Below are 25,680 nucleotides of genomic sequence, written 5' to 3' on the forward strand. Positions count from 1 at the left end.
TACTTTCAAACGTAAGGGGAATTGCTGGGGAGGTGCATGGGGCAAAGCAAAACTGTCCTTTCAGCTCTTTTCATGGACCAACAAAATCTACATCCAGAAAAGCACCCTAGTTGACCTAAAAACCCATCAGCAGGTACATGGGAGAGAGCTTTAGCACCAGCAGAGCAGTTAGGGAAGACCTCACACGACATCCTGAGCCTCCAACAGGTCTGATGACCAAAGCCTTCCAGTGTTAGAGATGGGTCTCCACACTTTGCAGCCTACAGCACCTTCCAAAGAAGGGGTCATCACTCTTTGATGCTATCTGCACTTCAGCACCTCCAAAACCCTGCAGCACAGAAACTCTTCTTATGACAATATATTTTGTGAACCAATACTCACACACTTTTACTTCCCACCTTTGTTCACTCTCTTTAGTCTCCAACTCGGAAGAAAGTTAATTACACATTATTCCTTGCATATAACCCATTTTTAAGGCTTTTTTTTCTTGCCTTTCTGGTCCCACCACCAATGCCTACAGCTGCTGTGTGGGCAGCAAAGGCACCATTGCATTTTAGAGCACTGTGTGTTAAAGCAGACAAGCCAGGTTCACAGAATGAAGGGAGCAAAAAGATGAAGACACTTCCCCTGGGCTCTAAGATGTGAGTACTTTTCCTCCCCTATCATCTGGGTAAGCCACAAATTTTTCACTCCATTTCCAGTAGCTAAGAAGCCCCAAGTCACAGAAAGATCATACCATAGGAAGCCATTCAGACCTCCAGCAGCTTTGAAACAGAATTAGCCATAGCCTGGAGGAATACAACTTTGATAAGCTGAGGTAGGCTAAAGCAAGCTGAGCTCAGTAACACATTCACATTCCACTTCCCTTCGCAATCTGTGCTCCAGTAATGATTCTGGAGCACAGGTTTGATGAAGACTGACTTGGTTAACAACTGTGAATAGGAGGAATACAGACTAAGAAGGTCAAGGCAGTCAGTAGTTGTCCACTGATTATCCTAACAGAATAGCTGCTGCTAACACGAGACTTCCAGAAATTGGGTTATTGTTGAGGCAGTAGCACCTGTGCCCCAACATGAGGTGATTTGCACAGCAATCACAGCAGTTTGGTAACATATTTTGAAAGGCACCAAACATGGCAGCCCACACAAACAGAACTGAGAACTCTGGGGGAAGAAACTGAGAAGCTTTGAAGCTTCTTTCTTCAGATAAATGCTTCCCAATCAAGTTGAGGTGCATACAGACTACCATGCAACTCCCCTTGTAACAGGCTGTGCATAGGAATAGGTTCTTGACACAAGGATCAACGTTTTCCCACACTATACAGTCCCCTAACTTTACAACACAGGCTTCCACATGTGTTGAAACAACACTGTGCCCCCAACGTGGTCTTCCTACTGCCAGTCTGTTGTGCTGATGGAAAATGAGTACTGTGTCCTACCAATGGCCGGAGACATGCACCCAAGAGACCCAAAGGCTGACAAGGGTATTCTTAACAAGATTAGAGTAATAGAATCATAGAGTATCCCAAGTTGGAAGGGGCTCATGAGGAGCAATCAGGGGTTGTGCTTGATATCTCAAGAACACAGTTTGTTGGCACAGTCTCAAAAAGGGTAAAAGCAACCCTTTTTCTATATGTGTCCTTTGGAGTCAGTTCTGAGGAATGGAAGTTTATGATGCATCTGAGACCAGCAGGGTTTGGGTGGGCTCTGAGTACTCACAACCATGGCTCCTCAGTGTTGAGGGTTGTGAACACCAGATGCTGCCAACACCATCTGCTTCCCACTTTGCTTTGCTATGAGGAATGAATGAAGCTGTGACTCCAACTGAGTTGCTACAGGACAAGTGCAGGAGCTCTCCAGGGTATCCTCAGAACCCTTCTCCCTCTTGCTCCACATGCGTGGACAGCAAAGTGTCCCTGACCACATTCTAGCATGCGGCACCTTATCCAACCTGTAGGGCATTCACCACACAGATGTACCCAATTTCCTACATTCATTTCAGAAGCACTGAGTGCTAATAATGAGTTATGAAGCAACAGCAGTCACCTTGCACTAGTAGAAGTTTTCACCACCCTCTTCACAGACCACTCAAGACCTCTCCTTCCAAAGGGGAAGACAGAAAGGCACTAACAAAGCAAGCTATCTCAGGCTGGCTTTACCTCCAACTTATCCACTTGAAGCCAATATCATTTATCAGCCCCACTGTCACCATTCTCCACTGTGGAGGAGGTATCCCACAGCCACAACCCACCCGACCACCTTGCAGCCTCCAGCAGACCCATTTCTTCATCCCAGCTCAGAGGGATGAAGGGATTTTTTTCCCCTTCCACACATCAGCCAAAAGAAAGAATGAAGGTTGGAAAAGGTGTCTAAGACCATCAAGAACAACCACCAACACATTCCCACTAACCATGTCCCTCAGTGCCACATCCCCACAGTTCTTGAACACCTCCAGGGAGGGTAACTCCATTGCTTCCCTGGGCAGCCTATTCCAATGTATGACCACTCTTTCTGAGAATAAACTTTTGTTTATATCCAACTTCATCCTCCCCTGGCACAACTGAAGGCCATTGCAAGAGTTATACAGGGCCAGGCTGCATAGCTCCACCAAAGACAGCTAAGAAAGAGGTGTTCCTGTGCAGGAAGGACCCCCTCCTCCACCCTCCAGAAGCAGCTAAAGGGGAAGTTCCTTGCTCAACAGCTTCCTGACCATGCAGGGGAAGTTGTTTGTGCTGTCAGCCCCAGCCAGGGGAATGTTGCAGCATTTTGGTTCAGCTTGCATCAATTACCCATGGCAGGAATAGCTCCAGGGCTGTCATGCAGTGAAGCAAAGCCACGAGAGTGGTAAGAACACTTGAAAAAGTGACTAGGACTTTCAGCATCTCCTGGGGAGGAGCTCCAGCTGTTTTTCACTCCTCCCCTCCTAACCCCAAAGAAAAAATGGTTGGAAACAGAGCCATAGATAGAGCAGTTTGCCTGGGTTCAAGAAGTGAATAGAACAGTAAGAGCAAAGCTTCATCCCACTCTACGCCACTCATGTGTCTGGGTGATCCTTCCCCAAATCCTCACACAGATAAGCTCAACTCCCCTCCATCTCTGCCCTTTATCTCTCACAGAGGGGCTGCTGCTGGGACAATGCCCATCTCTGCCAGCAGCAGCAGGGAAGAAAACCACAGCTGAGAACAGCACGTTCACTTGGAGCTTCCTGGCCTTTGGGGGGTAAAAAAATATAATTAAAAAAAATAAATCAGGAATTGTGTGCAAGAAGCACTGTGTTTTATTACTGAATGAGTTGGTCCATAAGGCAGATCCCAATTAAGAGTGTCACAATATTCCCAGTGCAAACACAGCCTGCTCACATCATTCAGTTCTTAGAAATAGAGGCAGGCGGCATGGGAGCCCACAGCACGCCTTTGAGGGTTGCTCTCTAGGTTTTCAGCCATCCAGAAGAAGGCAGAGGCACACAAAGCTCTTGTATCTGCTGACCTGCATGTAGATCTGTAATAGGCTTTCTGCAACCGCCCCAAAAAATAGTTGGGGCAAGATCCCTGAAAAACACATGAAATAAAGGAGGTCTGAGCAGATGTAGATGGAAGCAAGATCTCCACAGCTCTGCCACAAATTCCTCTTCAGACAAAACCTCTCTGTATATACAGCTCAGTTTTCAGAGCCTTTAACCCAACAGCACTGCCTGATGCCTCTTGGGCTTCTCATTAACTCTTGCACAACCAGGACCAGGATCTCAGTGGTCTTCCCAACCTTAATGAATCTATGATTCTAAGTGTATTACACCCAGCTCCCTCTGCCCACACCATCCTGGCATCCTTGCTCCCAAAGTACAAGGTGGCCAAAGTCAATGCATCCACAGCAATTTCAACAGGCATCTAGACTTTAACACACACTATAGCAAGGCCACACGTGATAACATCTTGAATTTATCAATATGGACTTGGTTACAACTGGAAAAAGACATAATAGTGAAACATAAGGAGAAACTCTTGGTTCTTTGTATAAGAGGCATCCCACAAAACCCCAAGGAAGTCACCGTTTAGCAAATGGATTTCCACTTCTTGCCCAGTGTGGTCAACTCTTCTGTGCCAGACTGTTTCTGTACTACAAAGTTAACTCTTCCAGACAAAAGAGGGAACAGTGAGGGGGTTATGACTTCCTTCTGTTAAGTCATTTAATAAGAAAGGAAACCCCAGCAGAATACACAGCACAGCATGTCTTGCTTTGTCCCACACCATAGGATCCCTGTTCTACACATCTTGAATTTGACTGAATTCAATTGCAGAGCTCTGCTTTTTTTCCCCCCCTATATGAGCATTTCAGAGACCTGACATCTCCCAGCATGAGTGCCTTTCAGTGTCTGGAGGCCTTTCTGGGTACATCATATTTCTACAGCCAGAAAAGCTATGAACAGTTTGCTGAGGATGCCGACCACCATGCAACAATCAGGCTTTTATAAGGCAACCAAATGAAGCCCAGAATAGGTATGCATGGTCTACTCTGCTCAGTTCTAGCTAGCACTCCTCTTGCTCTGACATTTGTTGCTTCATAGTGAAGTCTCCTGTGACATTACACATGATTCAGGCCTCTCAACCTTGCCAACCTCACACATCATTACCCCAGCCACTTCTCATGCCACCTTCATACCACCACCTCAGCCTACAGGCTCACAGCATGAGTTGGCCAAACACATTAGCAAGATGCCTTGACAAAAAGCTGTCTGAATTGGGCCTGAACTCTCACCATTTCAGATTATAGATGGGTAAGTTCTGAATTTTTCACGCACTCTAAGTTGAAAGTCCCTCAAATGTGAATGTGAACGTTCAGCCAGAAAGAGTTGCCAGAGGCCAAGATGAAAAGTCTCTCAGATCTGCTAAAAAACTGCCAATTTGTGTGACCCAAGAGAGAGTCCTGAGAGATTAAACACTCTGTGCCTCTGAATAAGGGACATTCTTGTGGGACATTTATCCCAAGGGTTAATTTCAGATGTTTTATTTTAATTAGCAGAACTCACTCACATGGCAGACCTCAATTCTCTGCATCTATCTTGCAAACCACCAAGACTTCTGCAATGCTTTAAGCCTAAGCTTTTCTTTCAGATAAATACCTTTCATCTGGAAGTTCATTTGGATTGAGAGAAATGCCATTACCAGAGAAGATGGAAGGATGCACTGGATTCCTGGGAACATCCTGCAAGATGTACAACCAGAGCTCATCCCTCTTCTACTCCACAAAGAAGGAAGGCTCACAGGCAGAGCAAAGCATCCTGAAGCCACCTCAGCACTGCTAGAGGGGATGCGCCAATAGACAAGAGAATAAGGAACGCTTTTGGTTTACAGCAGTCCACAAGCCACAGTGCTGATGCCTTCTCCTTCAAAAGACCAGGGACCAGAAGGAAATGTCTACTCAAGGAAAAATATCCCCAAAGTCCAGATGGCTGAGAATACTGAGGGACAGTTATTTAGATGGAGCAGGGCGGTTTTGGTTGGCAAGCCCTTGCTGCCTTTACCTGTGGGATGAACCAGATGTCAGCTACCCACAGGGAATTTCAGACATCCTGAGTACAGATACACTGTCCACAGCATATGCAGAAACCAAGATGATATAAGGGCTACTGAAGTTGTTTATGCTTCCCATCCACTCTTTCCCACATTGAAAGCAGACTTGCAGATATTTCAGTCTATCACCCAGTACCATTTATTTTATGAAATTCTTACAGACAAAACAGGGTGGGTGTTGGCTTCTTTCCTCCATCACCCTTTCTGCTTTTGCTACTATTTGCATAGAGTAGACAGATGGGTTTGTTGTGTTTTTTTTTTCCCCATACAAAACAGCATAAAAAAATCCTATGATAAATTTGATAAATTCATTTTTAAGCTGTTATTGCCAGATTGGCTCTTAGCTGGACTCCGGAGGCAGCTATGTAATGCAGCTTGTTTTATCTGAGCCCAGGCTGCATATCTATTAGCCCAAAGTCAGGTCGAGAAGACCTTGCTGCCCCATGTCAGAAGTCAATGAGCAAAGTGCTGTTGGATGGCTGTCACCTGGGGAAGAGGTTTATTCATCTCACCCCATGGAAGCAAAGCAGTGCTCTTTGCTTCTAGACATTCAAGCAATGGCTAAGGCTTCAAAAGTCACCAAAGACAATCAGAAATGAAAAGCTTAACCAGAAATGCAATTTAGCAAGAATCCAACAGTCAAAGCATTGTAAGGGTTACATGCATAGTTGTGTTTCTATATCCAATCTTTAAAAAAGAGCTCGTTAAATACACATTGGAGACTGCACACCCCACCCCACATCTGCTCCCAGCCACTGGAGCCATTCTATTAGTTGCTCTCCAAATTCGTATTTCACGCTACAAGTGGTGGGTTGAACAATCATCCAAGCAAGCAAATAAACACGCATTCTTCTCCAACACACACAACTACCCGCCTCCATGGATACATATTTAAATATCAAAGCAGCCTGCTCTTTAAGACTCCTCCAAAAACATGTCATTCTCACATTCTCTCATCTGCAAAGCTGGAGAGACCAAGTGACCATGGCATACGCATGACATTTTAATGCTCTCCAGTAAATCTTCATCTGCATGTGAATTTTAAGGCAGCGTCAGAGTTACCCAGGCCTCTATTCCACCAACCGTCCGTGCAATGCTGCCCACATCATTCTACTCATTATTTCTACTGGACTGCTGTCTTCCATCACCAACATACCAAGATCCACATAGCCATTCATGGGGTGTAGGAGGATGTTTTCTAAGTGAGCCTCAGCAGCCTGCCAACAGGCAGAACTCAGCTGGAATTTGTCCGAGTCACATCTCCCAGAGCAAGCCACAGGACCTCAAGTTGCTTTGCAGACCTTATTCCATTACAAGCACCCTGCTTCTGTCTCAAAGGAGGATGCTCATGTTGCACAGACCCTCAGATCTCTAAAGAGATTATGCTGAACTTGAACTACACCGTCTTATCGGTGGCATGGATAAAATAAAGTGCACAGTCTAGAGCTAGTCAAGACACCACGGTATTGAGGTCTTGGGCCTTGATGTCTTAAGCACACCCAATATACAGCAGTGCTGTTGCCTACTGGCATTTAAAGGTAAAAACAAAGCTATCCCTACTTCTAAGCACTTGGATTTTAAGAGACTCATCTCCCATCAGCTTTGTTTTAAGAGTCACACATCCATTGGTTTTCATTCCTATGGAACATGCTACCAGTTCTTAAAGGAGCTGTTCTACTTTAGGGTCATAATTAACATGTCTCCTAGCTTCTAGGTGAGCTGCATGCACAGCAGGGGAGAAATACCTTAAGAAGCCTGCAAATGATGAAAAAACAAATTAATTCCATCTAGTTAAATAATCCATCCCTCTTCAAGGAGGAGAAAACTGAAACAAACTACATTTCAAAGACTGTGAACAACATATGGGAGACCCACAGCACAAAGGGAATCCTATAGAGCCTGAACTGGAGGTTGTCTGGTGGAATAGGGACATCTGGCAAGCACAATTAAACTCCTCTGAGCTTGGGTTGATAGTTGGCCTCAGACATCAGAATTTAGTTCTGCAGGAAAGTGACAACTTACTTGTGTGTGTCAGCAGAATTCATATTTTCTACTAAGAACAGCTGGAGGAAGAAGAGAGGGACTTGTAGCATCACAACGCCCTCAGAGTGATCAGCACTGCAAGTCAATCCCACTTGAGATGGGGAAATCAGCAAGCACCAACACACAAGAATTAGTGCTGAATCTATATGTAATTGTTTTTAGCTTGCTATAGGAACCAAAAAGCATTGCATTCTCTAAAAGGGAATGAAAGCAAGCTAACTAAATGTTAGTACCAGCTGTCAAAAAGAGGTTACAACCATGGGAATGAGGAAAAACAAACAAGATCTGTAACTGCTTCCCACACTACCCTCCTCTGGGAGAAAGGATCTGTCACCCACAGACACAACACTGATGAAACGATGAGGATGACAATTAGACTAGAACCTTGGTATTTAAAGAAATCCACCCCTCCTTCTGCCAAAAGGAGATCTGCCAAAGGAAAGCGCTTGTGCTTGTTTAAAGGCAACTTGGGCATAACAAGTAGCATCCTCAGACAGTTTTTAATCTTCATTTTGGCACTTCTGGTTATAAGCCCTCATCTGCTGGGGGAGGAGCACACAGATCAGTGTAGTTACAGCCCTTCCCTGAAGTGCATTTATCCATCTCCGGTACACCATGTACTATTTAATATACCCACATAGAAGAGTCCCCAGACAAGAGCTACAGCTGAAAATTACTCAAGAAATAGTCACATTAATAGAAACCTGCCTCAGGGAATTAGTGCTCATCATTTCTAGTTTCCTATGCCTGTACTGGTCTTACTAGATAACTGTGTCACATTTGGGTTGCTTAACTACCTACCAGGCCCCCCCTCTTTTACTATTTTAGGTACAATGACTCAAATACAGAAGCATCACATTCAATTTCTGGTGACCACCAAAACTTCATTTCCTAAGAGTTACAGTAGAACCAGGTGTTCACTCAGCATGAGACAAAACATTATTGAAATGCCATCCTAAAGCATGCAGGAAAAAGTCATTTTTTAGAAAATCTCAGGTAAATCACCAGCAAAAACCACTGAAGTTCCTCAAGCAGAAAAGTTTTCTCATCTAAGTGCCTTGCCAAAAGAGGTATCTTTAAGTTTTTCATCCCCTAACATCAAGAAAATGATAGGCTGACAAATGGACTTGACAATCTTAATCATCTTTTCCAACCTTCACAGCTCTTTAAGATGGAAGTCATATATACATTTAGCCTGCTTGCTCTCAGTCCCTTTCCCAACTTGGTGAGCTTACTCTTTCTCTACATCAGCCCCACAGAGAGGACAGTATCCTCAGCCCAATCTAGCATGAGATTGTTTGAAAATCAAAACTCAGCTGTAGGCCCATGAAGAGCTGGTGGCATAATAGCTTGAGTTTGAACCCCAACAATACTAGATCCAGGCATTTGCTCACCCAGCTCCAGGGCTGTTATTTAAGAGCTAGCAACCAGGGGAACTGGCTATTTTGCTTGTTAATCCCATTGCTTGTTTCCATGGAGCTCTGTCGCGAGTTCAGTGCTGATCGCCCACGCCGTGCACCAAGGAACATTATCACAAGCAAGACCCTTCAAGGGGTTATAAGGGAGACACTGTCAAACCAAGACGCTAAGAGCAACATTAGTTTGTCAGCAAATGTAACTTAATTTTGAAGACATCAGGTAGAGAGACAAGGAAGGGAAGGCAAGCTTCACTCATCTCTGTTTGGCTTCCATGTATACCCTCAGCTGCTTAATAAAGACCAACAGCCCTAAAGGCTCAGTCCACTGTGAGTGAACGTGCATGAGATGATCATGGTCAGGCAGTGGCACAGGTTGCCCAGATATGTGGTAAATGCCCCATCCCTGCAGACACTGAGGGTCAGGCTGGATGGAGCTGTAGGTTCCCCTGTTCATTGCAAGGGAGTTGCACAAAAGAGACAAGATGGCCTTTAACGGTGCCTTCTAATTCTAAGGTTTCTATGTTTTTATGAAAGCCTTAGCATAGAAGAGAATCTGAGAAGGGATCCCTCATGTTCCCACAGAGCACCAAAAAGCAGCAAGAGCAGGAAGGGCTCCCTAAAATGAAAGCATCAAATGAGCATCATAACAGCAGGTTGGTTCTTCATTCTTCCCTCTTTCCTTCCAGGCAAGGGCATAGGAAGGTTCCATTGGAACTACCAAAGTCATCAACATGCTACAACATAAATTCTCATACAATTACCAAACAGGAAAAATAAAGTACTTGGAAATCACACTGAGAAGGAATGAACCACACACCCCTGCCCATGGTGGACAGGCAACATAAAAGCCCCAGAGCCTCACACACCTCTCCTTCCCCTCAGCCCCCCAAAATGAGGGCACGTACTTCAGCCATTGCAAAGCTCATGCACAGATGCCAGATTGACAAAGGTCACTAACCTCTCACAGGAAACATCTCCATTGCAAGGCAATGCTTTAACGGGTCAGACGAACACACTGCAAAGCTGCCAGTAACAGAGAGGCCAAGGAGCAAGTCTCAAGAACCAGACTCTGGTGTAACACTGATAAAAATACATTCAAAACAGTGGAGCCAGCCAAGTCTGGCCTTCCATTTAAAGAACCACTAGATCAACACCAGGCTTATTCCTTAAGATACAGACAGTAGGAGATGAAGTTTTTAAGAAGCTGTTGAATCACACCCATTCTTAAAAATAAATCAACTGTTAAAAGACACGCAGCTCTAGAGATACGTATTCCTCATTGTCCTAATTACAAAGTTGGCTGAACGCAGCTCTTTGAAAAATGAAACATGGCTGTTGTCATGCTGTTTCAGCAGGGTGGTGTGTCAGAGGAAGTTCTCCAGCAGACAATGTTCTTTCAGGGTCTGATTGTATATCTAAGGGAGGGCCACATGGCCCATGACCCCTGAAATGCATCCATTAAAGAAAATAGACTCGCAAGCACACAATCACTTCCATTTGTCTTTTGTGCTATTGTGGTAGATTCAAGAATACTGGGCTATTTAAACAGGAATTATGTGGGGTCTGTGCAAGAGTGTGGCAAGTCTGAATTCAATCCATCATGTTCTCAGGGGAATACAGCATGGCTTGATTTTTATTATTTTTTTTCAAATTTTTTTTAAAGGGAGACTTTTAAAAGAGATAATATTCCTTCCAAGACTGCATCTTTTGACAATATTACTAAAGCTGCCTAACCCTTCCCAGTACTGTTTTCAGTTACTTATAAATTCACCAAGCCCAGGCTGTTCAAGATAGGGCTTTGCATGCTAGCCGGCTCTGCCTCGGGCAGAGTTGTTTTGGAACATGTGCATTCAACTGCTTCTCAGAAAGCAGCATGGGAATAAACACATTGTTTTGTTCAATTTCTGGTGACTTTTTTTTTTATAAAAAAAAAGCCTTGGACCCATGATTTAGAACTGGGACTTTAATGAGCAAGGGCTAGCTTTTTGTGTCACATTTAATTTTTGTCATCACTGAAAATCTAGGCAAATTATAAGCCTTTTGAGGGGAGCAGGGGAAAAAAAAAAAAGCAGCTAAATTGCATATGCTCAACAACCCTTAGGACTTTAGGATTTAAGACTCAAGGGTTTGGGCTCTGATGAGCAAAATAGGAAGCAGGTATGGGGCCAGTGGGAAGTAATGAGGAGCTGGAGATGATTAATAACCATCAACAGTGGGAGATCTACTAAGAGGATCAGTGACCATAGAAGATTCAAAAGCCAGGTTTGAGGCCAGTAGGCTTTGCAGCACGGGAAAACTGAAGGCTTGTAACAAGGCATTAGTCCTGACATGCAAGGCATCATCTACAGGCTCTACCACTGGATGTGCCTCTGTCTTGAGGAAACACCATTGCACTTATTTCACTTTTTTAAACCATAAAATCATTTGAATTGGGACCTTGCCCAACACCCATGCAATGAACAGCAACACCCACAGATCCATCAGGTGCTCATAATCCCATCTAGCCTGACCTTAAGTGTCTCCAAGGATGGGGCATCCACCACCTCCCTGGGCAACCTGCATAGGTGCCTCACTGCCCTTCCTGTAGAACCTATTCCTTGTATTCAACTTAAGTCTCCCCTCTTCTTGTCAATTTCCCCTTGTTCTGTCACAATAGATCCTACTAATAAGCCTATCCCCTTTCTTAACACACCCTTGTCCTTTAGATACTGAAAGGCAATGCCAAACTATGCTTTCACCAACAGATCTCTAGAGCAGCCCAACTGTAGAAGACATGCAATTGGAGGTCTTCATGTTAAGGTACAAATTCTGCCCAGTATGTCTGGAAATGCAAACCTGCTGATGGAGAACGTGGAGAGACTTTCACAGCAGCAAGCAGGAATTGGTTTCTACAAGTTTCCTTATTTTAAGTGAAAGAATATAATCCAGTCTTTAATTATTCAACAGTAAACCAGACAGCATTAGTTCAATAATTCTGTATTTTAGAGTGCAGCATTGTGTGACCTGTACCTTATTTTTTAAGCAGTTTGGCACAAGGGGTTGTGTCTTGGGCATTTTGCTCAAGGGAAGTTGATCTGAAACAGAAGTGTCTGCTGAACCTTATTTAACATATGCATAACCTTGTATCTGATTATTCAGCTATTGTTCCCTATGCTTTGCAATAGAAGCAGAGAGCAATAGCTATGGGCTTTCCTGCTCCTTAAGTCAACCACAGGTGGTATTACCACTATAGGGATCACACACTGTAATAAGGGGTCTACGGAGTACCAAAAGCCTGAACTCTGTTGTACACAAGCCACATAGGGTGCAAAGGCTACTGATACAGCTACAACCCAGTGCCTGCCCAGCTGAGGTCTCCAGCATTTAGACGAAGGACACCAACTATGACACTCCATGCTTAAAATGAAACACATTGGCCAAGGATGATGCAACTGCAAAGATGTTGTTACTGCATCTAAGAGCTTCACCATTCGCTGGTGAAAGACATGCATGCCTACTTCTAATCTAAGCCATATCAATATTAAAAGCAGAAAGCCTTCCCCTGATCAGGAGCAGCACACCACCTCTTCCTGTAGAGTATGAGGGTTTCCTCAGAGTATTCAGCCTCTGTCCTGAGCTGAAGATGAAGAATTTTAACAAATGCCTTAAAATTTGAAGTGTAAACAACCTGGAGTGCACATGATGCAAATGTAACCCCAGTTCTGATCCTGTAGATCTTTCTTCCCTCTCTATCAGCCCACGATCTTAAGGCAAATTTTATATGCTTTTATCTTGTTTTGTAGCCCTTGCCAGCTTTCCATCCACACAAACACACTGTTTCTCATACCTTATCCAGGGGACAATAAAAGGATATGATAGCATCTGAAAGCAAGGCAGAAATGGATCTTTTACACTGCTTTATTGAATTAACAGACTGCAGAGAGGTAATGATGCCTCAATAGAATGGGAGTCTACCTGCTTTGCCCCTTCCAGTTCAATTTCACCATTTGCAAGTTCACAGAATTTGGTGTCATTTTACTGAGACTTTAAGAGCTGGTTTCCTAAATGAGGATTTTGGATCCCCAAATCAGACAGAGTCCTTGCTAGCAATTCTATAGCCCTGTTCTGTAAGTACAGCAGAGGTTAGAATAATCATTCTACCAATTTCTGCCTTTTAGGGGGGAGGTCTCGGCAAATACACAATGGTAAGAAAACTTTGATGGGTTCTTCAAGATCACCTCAGGCACAACAAGTCCCTTTTAAAACCTGCCTTGTAATTATGAAGTCAGTAAGCCCAGCAGAAAGGCAAAGAGGACACCCTCTGAGTCTTATTATGGCGATACAGGTACACTTCATCCAGCAGAAATAATAATCTCTTGGCTTTCCAGTCACTAAAAGTAGAGGGGGGTACTACTTTCACTCCAGGGGCAATAGAAGGGTGATGGTGAAGAACTAAGCTTTAAGAAGTACAGAGGTTCTGTGCTCACTAAATTACCCAATTCAAGCATAGATCAAGCTTAAGTGCTGCCCAGATCTAATAGAAAGATATGAGTTGGATGGGATTCTTAAAGACCATCCAAGTCCGACTGCCCTGCAATTTAACATGGACACCTACAACTCTACATCCACCCCCTTCAGCCTAATGAATATCACTGCATCTTACTACCAGCTTTTCCTTACTGTAAAGGGAATGAGCAGGAAGCTCTTTTTCCTCCAGTTGTGTTTTCTTTAACATCATCTTAGTAACAGAGATTTAGCTGCAGTGTTTTATGAATAGACTCGCTAAACCAAACTGTCACTTCCTCTGTGCCCATGTACTAAATTCCTAAGCTCATATTGTCTTGCAGGGTAGACAGATGCAAAGTTCTTCCTTTGCTTCCCTGTTTCTTAGAAGTGTACTGTCATCTACCCTAATTATAGGAGGTTCTCAGTCTTGGGAACAACCTCACCGACTTCCCGTTTTTCTTAAACTGATACTACCCTATCAACATTGAGAACTATTTGACATCAGACTCAGTGGAGGGTTCAGCTCTCAGCCCAGCCTTGTGTCACTTATGGTTTTACATGTACTTGTGTGCACAGAGAAAGGTTTTGCCATAGAATCACTGAATAGCTTCGAAGGGATCTCAAAGATTATTCAGTTCCAGCTTAGCCACTCAAACTTGATGAGTCACTTAGGCTTATCAACCTACACTCAGGCCTCAAAAGGCTTGGATGTACCCCATTTTCATGGTACATGGAGCCCACTAAAATGCCCTTTTTCCCAATAGGCTGTAGGGTGGTACTTGCTTGGTACACATGCTTCAATATCAGAAACTGAAGTTCACAAAGGATCCCCACTGTAGCTTCCTGCCCATCTCATCTCAACTGTTTAATATTGCAAGCTATGCTATACAGTCATATACCATCCTTAAACAGGAAGCATACCAGCAAAAGGAAAAAGGTCCAACTGAATAGTACTAAAAACATTATTCTGATTAATTGCTATCTAGACAAGGTGTCCTCCAACAAGGATCTAATATCACACTACAGCGCATTGAGGTGGGCTAGCTGAAAGTGTCAGCAGAATCTAAGTGAGGAATTACTGCAGTATCTGAGACTAATGACATGGGGAAAAGCAGCTCTGAGAAACAGAATAAAATCAAGTGACCAAATCAAAAAACCCTGGGATCAAAACCAAGAAAGAATTCTACACGTGAGTTCCTTAGTATCCAGTGCAGTGCAAGGAGCCTTCTTTAGCATGGATGCTACTTAAACATTTCCCTCCCCACACCTTTTTTTTTCTTTTTTAAAGCCCTGAATGAAACTTAACATATTTGAGAAGACCTGTCAAGTTTGGCTTTAGCTGACTGGTAGAAGGACACATGGCACCATTACATGAAACCTAGCTAATCTAAGACCACAACCTACCCTTTGATCGTCTTCATGGCCCTCACCTGAACTCACTCCAGCAATACTATGTCTTCCTTGTGCTGGCAGCCAAAGATCCACAAACCAGCAGCCCCTAGACTAATCCAAGGATCACTTTGCACCAGTAAGCATTTAAAGATACTGATGTACATTTGTGTAGAGGTTGTGACTAATTAAATGTCAAAACTTTACTGTAAATCAATGCTATCATCAACACCAGCAGACACCAACACACCAACATGTGCTGGCAGTTGGGATTGGTGGGACTGGTATGTTCCATCACTTCTGTTCTATAGGGACAACCTCTGACCCATTCCTTGGAGAAGAACTGTAGCAGAAACCCATCAACAATGGACAGCAAAAGGAAACGCTGGGACTGTAGAATGTTACAGAAAAACCATCTGGACAAATCAGGAACAGCTTTGTGCATTAAAGCCTCCTATGATCTGCAAGGACAAGATTACTCCAACTACAAAGGCTAGAAGATAAAACCCCAGTGCTCTCTTCACTTTTGGCTGCCCAGGGTGACTTAGCAAGATAATATAGTCCTAGCATTCACAAGTTTCAGCTGGCATATAACCTCCTCCAGCTGTTTTGGTCTATAGAGCACATTCCTCAACATGCACTAAGCCAGCAAGCCCAGACAGACCTGTGTTGGACCACTGAATATAGGCATATATGTTAATGTCTGAAACTCTCCTGTCAGAGATGGGCTACACCTGGAGAAAGAATCCTGACTTCCTCACAATAATAAGCACAGACAACCTTAAGGCATCTTTGTTCATGGGTTCAGACATCCTGTTATTGTCCTAGTGTCATTTACATAACACCACTGCAATCCTAATGAGATCTCTGACACTTGTACTTGAAAGAAGCCTACAGAATGCCAAAATTACCACCAGATCAGGAAACAAAGTCGAGCCAAGACAAAGTTACCAGGTGAAAGAGCCTGGCACTCTGTGTAGGAATCCAGGAAATCACCAGAAGAACCCTCTGCCCTCTGTGCTCATCCAGGTGAAAACCTATAACTTCAAAGTCAACAGGTTAATTGCCTGCAGAATCCAATTGTTTTAGAGGTAAAGCAACAGCTGGTACATAAAAATCTATGCTTTTCAATTATGACTAATCAGAGCTGGTACCAAGATAGAGCTTGCTTGCTATTAACTGAAACCTTTTGTTTATCATCTTTATGCAAGACAAGAGCAAGTTGCCTGAGCATCAGTTCACCTCCCTCACAAGCAAGTGCGTCATCCCTCCTAAAGGAGCACAGGAGGAAGCAAATTATTTGGGGAAATGCCAATATTCAAAATATACTGATGCCAAAGATGTAGAGAGCTTATTGTTATCCTTGAAATCAAAGAGAATGCCATTAGCTGCATTCTTGACTTTGCGAAATCCAGAGAAACAGCTAAAGCTGCTGTTTTCCTTGCCGTGGATGAGCTCTCTCTCAGTAGACACCTCCATTGGCATGAAAAATGGTTGTGGTAGAGGTACACTGCCCTCCGGCAACAAAGAACCCAAGGCACTGTCCTCTAGGAAAAGGCAAACCAGTATTATCCTTCCTTTGTGGATTCGTAGCAACTTTCATTCCAATTTCAGCCCTTTTTCAGCTCTGATGAGACCATGTCAAGGATGTATGTCTAGATCCTGAGCTCACCACCACACACAAGCAGCCAACTGGAGTGAAACCTTGAAGAAATGACCAAGGAGGCATCTTGCAGCTGCCTAACAGAAGGCAATATACAAGGTAGACTTCAGAGGCACACAGCAAGAAGACATAGGCCAACAAGCACTAACTTCTAGAAACTGACATTTCAGTTCAACATTATTTTCCCCAGAGACAGTGGCTGAGCACTGGACCAGGATTCTCAAAGGTGGAATAGTCTCCCATCCTCTGATGCACTCAAAGCCCATCAGAACAGAGCTGTTAAAAACCCACACTAGCTGTAAAGATCTTTCAGCTTGGAGTGAAAGGTTCCAACACTGTTCTAGAATTAAAGTAATGGAAGTCTTATGTTTTGCTCAAGAAACTGGAAAAAATTAAGTCTTTTCCCACTCAGTACAGCAGCCACATAGGTCAAGCACAATTCCACTCCAGACTCCTCAATCCTTCACAAATCAACAATAATCAAGTTGTAGGAAACGTCGTTTTCTTGTCATTCTGGCTGCTGGTGAGTCGTGTCACAGAAGGAGACCAAACAGATAATCTTCCAGAGGGATAATATAAAGACAAGCCAAACAAACTTGAAAGTTTACCTGGACTGACCTCAAGGCAGGTACTTCTATGCAGAACAAGGCTACAAAGAACATTGCCTGAAAGTTCTTGACTTTCAATTGCAAGGTGGCCAAAGAGACCTCACAAACTTGCTCCATTGGCATCAGCATTGCAAGGAAGCTGTCCTGGGGGTGGGTACTGGTAATGAAATGAGAGAACTGTGTGTTTTTCTTCATCAAGCACTGTCTCCAAATCAGGCAAACTGTTGCTGGTGCAGAGGTTTTTGCTTGTGCAAAGCCTCCCACAGCCTTCAGCACATCTCTCCTGCCCTTTCTCTTCAGAGAGCTGCAAACAAAGCAGTTTGTGTGCACCTTCCCACAGCAGATCCTCTGCTCTGAGCGCTCAGACTTGGAGCCAGTGGCCTTTCTGACAGCTGCAGATCATAAGCATTCCTCACAGAACTCAAGTTTCTAAACATAGCCAAATCAAAGACCAGCCTGCCTTCCCTGCCAAGAGATAGCAATCAGTGAGAGACAAAGCACAATCCTCCAAGACAGCAAGGGGAAGAAAACCCAGTCCTGCTTACAGAGAACATGGCAAGGTTGTGGCTTCTATTTAATCTGTTTTTGCACTCCAAACTGCAAATCCTCCATCTACATGTTGCATTACAAGATGCAAGTCTCCAGCAAGCAACAGTGACAGCGGAGAAATACATTCACTTTCCTAGGTCTTGTCACCCTCAATAGAAGGCGACACTGTTTCTGCTTAGGATAATAAACTTTAGGGAGAAGTGAGCGCTGCTCAACCAGGAAACAGATTTTAAGCAGTGGCATTTGCTCAGCTGAGCACCTCAATTCAAGGTTAGTCATGCAAACAGATCAAAACACATTCCCTTGCTGTGCTGCACTCAACAAAAGGAAACTTCCACTGTCTCACTGCCACCATGACCACATTTTTGCACCAAGAGCCCTCAGCTTCATCTCAAGGCTTTTGGTAAGCAAGAAAATTAGAGGCCCAAGCCAAATACCAAGCAGGTCTTTCAAAGAAAGAGCTATGCACAACCTTATGTTTTCCATTGAATGGCCTCTTAATATGACCTCCGTGTCATTGAGACCCTACAAGATGGGGAAGTCACCGAGTTCGAGAGCTATGGACAAGGGAACAGCACCATCCAACCTCAGACAAAATAAAGTCAGAGGAGATTTCTGCAGCCTTCTGAGGCAAGAGGCAAACACAAAATGAACTGACCTCTGGAGATGTGCATGGTCGCACTGGGACTGTCACAACTGCAGATCAAAGATCACAAGCAGCCACACAATTAGGGGCTGTTGTAAACACAGACATGAAACAGAAAAGTGTTAACCAAGGCTAGACAGTGGCTTGCTTGCTGTCCTGGAACCACACTCAACTGGTCTCCTGGGCATTGGTTCAGAGCACTGCAGTTTGCAAGCTGGATGCCAGCAAGAGCAGCTAGCTGGGACATGCTGTAGGGTTTCTGGAGCCTACCTATCTGATCTTATCACCTACAAGCATCAGGAGACAGGCTGCACAGCCAGATGATGCATTAAACACACCAGCTTGGTCCCTCCTCTGGGTGGGAATAGAGCCAAAAGATATTTACCCGCTGCTATGCAAGCCCATTTCTATCAGATTGCATCTGCAGCAAGACTGAGAGCCATTCAGGAGCAAGCGAGGCTTCTTCAGGCTCCAGTATCACATGTCCTGGTGTGATCACCCGTCCTTCAGATGAGACAGGAGTTGTGAAACAGTGGCTCTGTTGTCAACAGATGCCTGTTCTCGTTTCAACGTGACCTCACCACATCCAAATGGGGATCAGATTCTATCTCCAGACTCACCACAACCACACATCACTCTCCTGGCAAGGGCTGGGGTGCTGTCAGCACCACCCATCTCCAGCCTTCCTATGCGCATTGCAGAGATAGGAGTCTGTCTCCAACAGATTTGAGAGGCTGTTGAGTAGATATCCTCTGAACCAAGAAAGCCCAGCCCAAGTCGAGTTCAGATCTGCACTAGGCAGCAAGCAGTCATGCAGACAAAGGTGAGCCCTGACAGCTCCATCCTTAAGTGCTGTTACTGTCTATTCAAAGTATAGTTTTCTCTGCAAAATGTGTTTTTTTTCAGAAGGTGTTTTTTGAAGTCTGGCCCTTAGTTTTAACTACAGCAGTACCAAGGGTCCTCAGAACAATAAAGCTTCATCTGTTTTTGAAGCTATTTGTTGAGGTTGACTTCACCTTTCCCACATGGGGCAAAGCTGAGGTCATCACCAGTAACATTCCATCAGAGTAACCACTGAGAATGAGAGGAGGTTCCCTTGCAAGTCCCACTCAATGCAATTATCCAACAGAGGAACAAATCAAAACCATAAGAATATCAGGGTTTGCCCAGCAAGACTTCTCAAACAACAGTGCTTCAGAGGCCCATCCTAGAACAGGAGCACAAGAACAAGATGACAGCAGCTGCACTACTAACCAAAAACATCCCAGACAGCTTGGAGGCAATCACCATTTTCTTAGTGTACAGGCACATATACAGTTTCGCAATCTATTAAGAAATAAAATAGTATTTCCCTTAATTAAGTCATCATCCTGCATTCCCTGCTTCATAGCTGCACCTTTTAGATGATGTTTCACTTGACTGAGCAAAGCAAAGGTGTCATATCTCTCCCACAAGGTTCACTACCCCCAACTAAACAAAGGAAATCATTGCTGAGATCTGGGAACAAGAAAAGACATATAATATAAAAAAGGTAATATAATATAGATTAATATAAATATTAAATCATCTCCCAGCAACCTAAGAAGCCAAGAGTAGCAAGCAGACCAAAGCAAGTCCACTGCCTGCTAAACGTACTTGCCAACAGCTCACAGAAGGAACAGCAGAGCCAGGGTCAGGAGCTTCATCCATACATCACTTATGCTGTATTTCAGTTGGAAAGGACCCTTAAAGACCATCTGGTCCAACTCCCCTGCAGTGAACAGGGACACTCACAGCTCCATCTGGAGCTCAGAGCTCCCATCCAGCCTGACCTTGGGTGTCTCCATAAGCATGACCACCTCACTAGGCAATATTTGCTGGTCCTTTACAATAAGGGCAGTGAGGCACTTCTTCCTTATACCCAGCCTAAATCTCCCCCATGTCCTATTAAACATCATTTGCACCCACCCTCTGACCTACAGACTGCCTTGGCCAACTGCAGACAGGAGCTGGCAGTACTGATACCACTTGCAAACCAAAGCCCCTACTCAATTTGACTACACTAATTGCAATTCCATAAAGCCTTGGAAAACAAATTGGCATACCTTTTAGTTTTTAAAGTAGAAATGCTTGCAGTATTCCACAGTATTAAGATTTCAGCCACTATTGACGTGAATCAACAGCAGCGAAAACAAAGCTGAGAAGCACATGTTTTTCAGCCTTCTCAGATTCAACAACTGCTCTCAGTTTACACAGCAATTATTCAAATTTCATTTGTCACACTGAAAAACAGCAAGAAAAGAAACAAGCTGGTTGCCTACTCTCCATGCTAGGTGCAGACCAGCTTTCCCCAGGAGCCTTCCCATAAGGATATGCAGCTCAGCTGGCTCCAAAATCCAATTTCAGAACAATTTCAATATGCTGCATTGCTGTATAATCCATGCAGTGTCATTAAGAGGAAGGCATGAGTTTATTTTCTCTTTAAGTTCAGAATATATTTTCCTACTTGATGAGTTTTGATACCGCGCTTAGCAGGGAACCAGCAATAATCCATGCACTGGGTGAGAGATCTGGTGGTTTTGTACAGCATCTCTCACAAGGCAGATGTTAAACAGGAAGTGTTTATTGACTTTATGCTCACTTCATAAAACATTTACATGGCTAAGAGAAAGGGGAAAAAAAAGAGCTCACAACCAGTCAGCCTGCATTTCAGTTCTAGCAATGATGACTTTAAGCATTGTTCCAGCACACAAGTGATAGCAAACACTGGGCAATCTGAGCTATAAAGATGCAATACCTGCAAGTATCAAAACAGAGCTGTCCCATCAGGACTTCCTATTACTGAGGTGCTACAGTGGCTATTCTGCAGTTCTCCTTTGGGTAACTTAAATCAGTATAGGAAAAGTCACCAGGCAAAGCCTTTCTCTTCTGTCTTACAACACAACCTGAAAGGCTGGCTGTCAGCATCAAGTTCAACTGGCAGAGGTTGGATCCTCAACAGTATTCAACAGTGAGAAACACCATCAGGATACTGAAATTAGAATCATAGAATGGTTGGGTTGGAAGGGACCTTGAAGTCCACCCAGATTCAACCATAGGCGGGTTTCATCCCCCATCAGACCAGGCTTCTATCTGTGGCCCTTCCAGGGATGGGCTACCTATAACTCCTCTGGTTGACCCATGCTGAGGCCTCACCACCCTCTCAGTGAAGAGTTTCCCCCAACACTCAAGTTCTACAGCTTTCAGCTGGCCTGTTTCATCCATCCTCATTTCATCCAATACTCAGGATAGGGGAAAAAAGAAAAAATATCCCTCATCCTCTTTGACTCAAAAATACAGACATAGCAGCCCCATGCTGTGAGCTATAAGGATTAGTTTTCATTACAAATTATAAGCATATTGTGTTTTAAAGAAGATACCATGAAACCAACTGTGAACATAGAAGGCCTGGCCAGGTAATTTATTCATTTCACAAAGGAGATATTCCTTACTGGCATCAAGCTGAGCTACCCGCTCCCAGTCTGGCAAGGATGTGTGGAAATACCCAAATCTAATTGAAGGCATTTCCCATGAAATACATCGTTCTAGGAAATACTTCAAATGCTCTTGCCTACCACATGAATCACATCCCTACCTCCCTTCTGAGGTTGCTGACAGATGCCACATATCAGATCCCTCTTTGTTTCAATTAAATTAAGCAACAAGCCTGATTCGATTAGCATGAGGAAGTCGGCAATCAAGATGTTCTCACAGCAGGAGCAGTGGGTCCTGACCGGTCCCTTCAGTTAACTGCCTTAAACACACATTGCCTTGCCACTGGAGGAACAAGAGCAAGGCAGCACAAGGAGAGCTGCCCATCCACAGACATATGCTGCACATGCTGAGAAGGGATGTTGAGGGCTGGATACCTATAGGCTATTTTAGATTGGTCTTACAGGCACCACTCATAGCCACCATGTGTTATTAATATACCCCTTGCCTGGATGGATACAGCCACAAGCTCTAACACACCCATGTCAACATGCATTACGTCTTTAAAAACGCATTCATTTCTTTAAAAACCCAGTGCAGATTTCTTCATTTGGTTCTATTCATTAGCTGAGGATCGTTAAGGAAACACTCCTATAGTCAAATGGAGATTAAAAAAAAAAAGCAACACACACCATTGCGTGACATCTGGAGGCTTTGGCCTCAATTCTGTTTATGGGAATGGCTGATGTCATTTCTTTTCCCTGGGAACATACATCCATTTGTTCCAACTGCACAGAACTTCTCTAAAGGAGCCACACAAAGATCAGAGGGCCCCAGACATGAGAATGACTCAGCCCCTCGCCAGGACTTACAGGGGACATGCCAAGGGCTCTCCCCAAGCCTCAGTAGACCCTTTAAGCTGCTCTACCCATAGCATTTACATGGTAGATCCAATTCCCAACAGCATACATCATCTCATCTGCAACACCAGGTGTGTGGCTGCAGGCTCCCACACCCACATTGCTCTTCCACATGCACTAGATGCTCTTCCACATCCATCTCTACTCAATACATTGATAGAGGTCAGCAGGTGCCAGTTGTAACAACCAATGACACAGCAACCTTCCTTCCAAGAAAACCAACCAAAAAACCCAACATGAGTGAGAGCACCTGGGCTCATTTCTCTTCATTACGAACTTAATTTGTGGCTTGTTCTTCCCTCAAGAACCATCTCCCTATGGTCTCATGATCATGCCATCCTCCACTCTTACCCAGATAAGCCCCTGAGGTGCCAGCCCATATAAGACCCAGAGCCTCGGAGTCTCCTATATTCACATGCTTTGTGTGACTATATCAGCATGCCCCTCATCTCAGTTCCTGCCATAAGCATGCAGCTGATGTAATTACATTACACACTACCTCACCTGCATTTCACCCTGTTCTCTTCTGGGAGAGCAAAACCTGAAGAGTCAGTTCTACATCAATACCAGCAAGTTATGAGACTGGAGAAGGTCTTGGCTCCAGTTGGCAAGGCTTTAGCCAAGTCAGCTGCACACGCATTTGCATGAATTAGGAGCTTTTGGCAGGTGCTGCTGATCATCTAAGGCACCAAGTAGGAGCAGTCTTTGGGATTCAACCCTGGGACTCATCCCTGGTTGCATGGCCGTGCAGATTTGAGGGCTCACAGTACTGCCAAAGGTGAGTTGTAAATGGGAAAGAAATCAAGGAGCCAGCTCTGATTTCCCCTCTTTAACGTGAAGTCTTACAGAAAGATTCAACCTTGGGGATTAAGAATTTCTCTTACTGGATATAAGAACACAAATGCTTTCAAGACATCGGTGTCTGTCAAATATAGTTAAGATTGGTCAGTCAGTTAAGCATCAGAGCATTTGGAGTATGTTTTTCAGGCACAGAGCAACCAGGACAACAGGACTGGCACATTCAGACCAAGCAGATGATGCAGATGCCTTATCCCATTGGGAAGGTGGAAATTACTTTAAGGCTCAGCTTTTTATTCCTCTTGAAAAATAATCAAGAACAACAACCGCCATCACCAAAAAAAATATATAAACTGCCTCAAAAATACAACCACGCTTTAAGCCCTTCAGGGAAAACAAACAGCTTTGAACATCCTTCCTGCCTTCTCAGGAAGAGGAGCCCAGTTAGGCACACTTAATTAGAAGATTCCCAACCACCACTTCCCCAAAAGGGATTTTCCTGTGACAACCAATCGATTTATGAAAGAAATCTCTGCTCTACTTCCCAGAGCCTCTCCTAGAGATTGCCATGTGACTCTCACCCACCACTTGATCTGTGGGGTTCAGCACATGGCATCACAGGAGACATTCATCACAGGGAACATCCATTGCAGGAGATAACAGGGCCCAGTGGCTTTTGAACTGTAGCTCTCATTCACTGCAGGGCAGGGAGACCAATTAATATTCTGGGTCAGCTCCATATCTCACAGCTGCTCAGTAAATTGGGTTATTGCTTTGAAGATAAAGCTGTAGGGAAGTTCACTTTCACATTTTCTCCCAGGGCTGCACAGAGAAGATTTACAGCTCCTGGGAGGATAAGGACAGCTGGCTGTTCTGTAGCCTTTCCCCAGCAAGAACAGGGGACCCCAGAACAGCTCAAGGGCCTTGCTCCTACTGGCCAAGCACTCACATCTCCCTGCAGTTTATTTATCCCCTTGCAGCTCAGGGATTATTAGGAATAAGGTAAAAAACCCTAACTATCATAGTTGTCTCATCTCTTATCCACACACTTCTCCAGGGCAGAAAACCCTCAGAGTTAATTCATTTAGATCACGTATTACTCTGCCCATAAGCTCACATTACCACAGGAGGCACAAGGAACTTCTGTGAATGACAATGAAATCTCTTTCTCACATCTATTTCTGATAACTGCTGTTCCTCTTAAAGATGGCACTGTTTTAAGGAAGAAGACTCATAACCTTGGCTTCCCTACTACCCAAGCTGTAGCTTGTAACTTCTACTATCTAGAACTTATGACATAAATGATTTGCTATTTCCATTGAAAAATAAAGTAAATAACAACAGCTTCATAACAGAAAACTCTTCAGATGGTTCCCCCTCTTAACCTAGATCTTAAGTGCCTTTCTGCTTTGCTTACTTTTCTCCATACAAAACCACATTATTCTCACCACAACCTACACTGTCTCACTTCACTTCAACCATCCTTCCCCCAAAAAATGCATAAAAAGAAAGCAGAAAAAACACAAAATTCACAACTTACCAGCCTGAATAGCAAGTGCAGTCCCATTATCTGGAGCCTCCTCTGATTCATCTTTCATCTTCCCAGGACGCAGGAGATGGAGGGCATCACTCTGCCCTTCTCCCTCCTTATTGTTGGTTCTTACAGGAGTTAGCTCCATTCATCACCCTTACCACAAGCCCTAGAGCAGCTCCTTTCCAGCCCAGGACCAAAAATAGGGCACCCTAGGGGCTGACCAGGTCCTCTAATAAGGGTGAGGAGGAAGCCAACCTCTCCACCCACCCCAGTCTTTGCCCTCAGCTGTTTCCTATAGGCTCGTTTGCACTCTGGGGGCACTCCTCAGTAAACTAAGTTAAAGCCCTGGGGTCCATCAGCCAAGGTCTTTCCCATTTGGAGATTCCTATGCTGTAGTTCTGGCCTTTTAGATACTATTTCTCCCCAGTTGAGAAGATGTGTCAAGAAGAGGTAGTTATAGATGTGCAACTTGATCATCTGCTTATAGCAAGAAGAGTACTGAAGGCTTAACTGTTGTCTTCTAAAATCTCCAGAGGCTTGAAGGCATAATTGGTGCTGGGTTTGCACAGGTGATGCTGGGCAGCCTGATGGGGAACCTTGTTCAGCTGGGG

The 25,680-nt window shown here is 44.2% G+C and overlaps 1 protein-coding gene across 1 annotated transcript in view; it reads right to left on the minus strand.

Annotated features, from left to right (window-relative positions):
* The window catches only part of SLC4A11 (solute carrier family 4 member 11), a 124,539-nt gene extending 99,258 nt beyond the window's left edge, over positions 1 to 25,281 (minus strand). The window contains exon 1 of the mRNA XM_015863019.2: positions 25,076 to 25,281. Coding sequence (XP_015718505.1) covers positions 25,076 to 25,214 — 139 coding nt within the window. The 5' untranslated portion in view covers positions 25,215 to 25,281. The remainder of the gene's footprint in view (positions 1 to 25,075) is intronic.
* Between the last annotated feature and the right edge of the window lie 399 nt (positions 25,282 to 25,680).

This window comes from Coturnix japonica, chromosome 4, assembly GCF_001577835.2.
Source record: "Coturnix japonica isolate 7356 chromosome 4, Coturnix japonica 2.1, whole genome shotgun sequence".
In the NCBI taxonomy this organism is placed as follows: domain Eukaryota; kingdom Metazoa; phylum Chordata; class Aves; order Galliformes; family Phasianidae; genus Coturnix; species Coturnix japonica.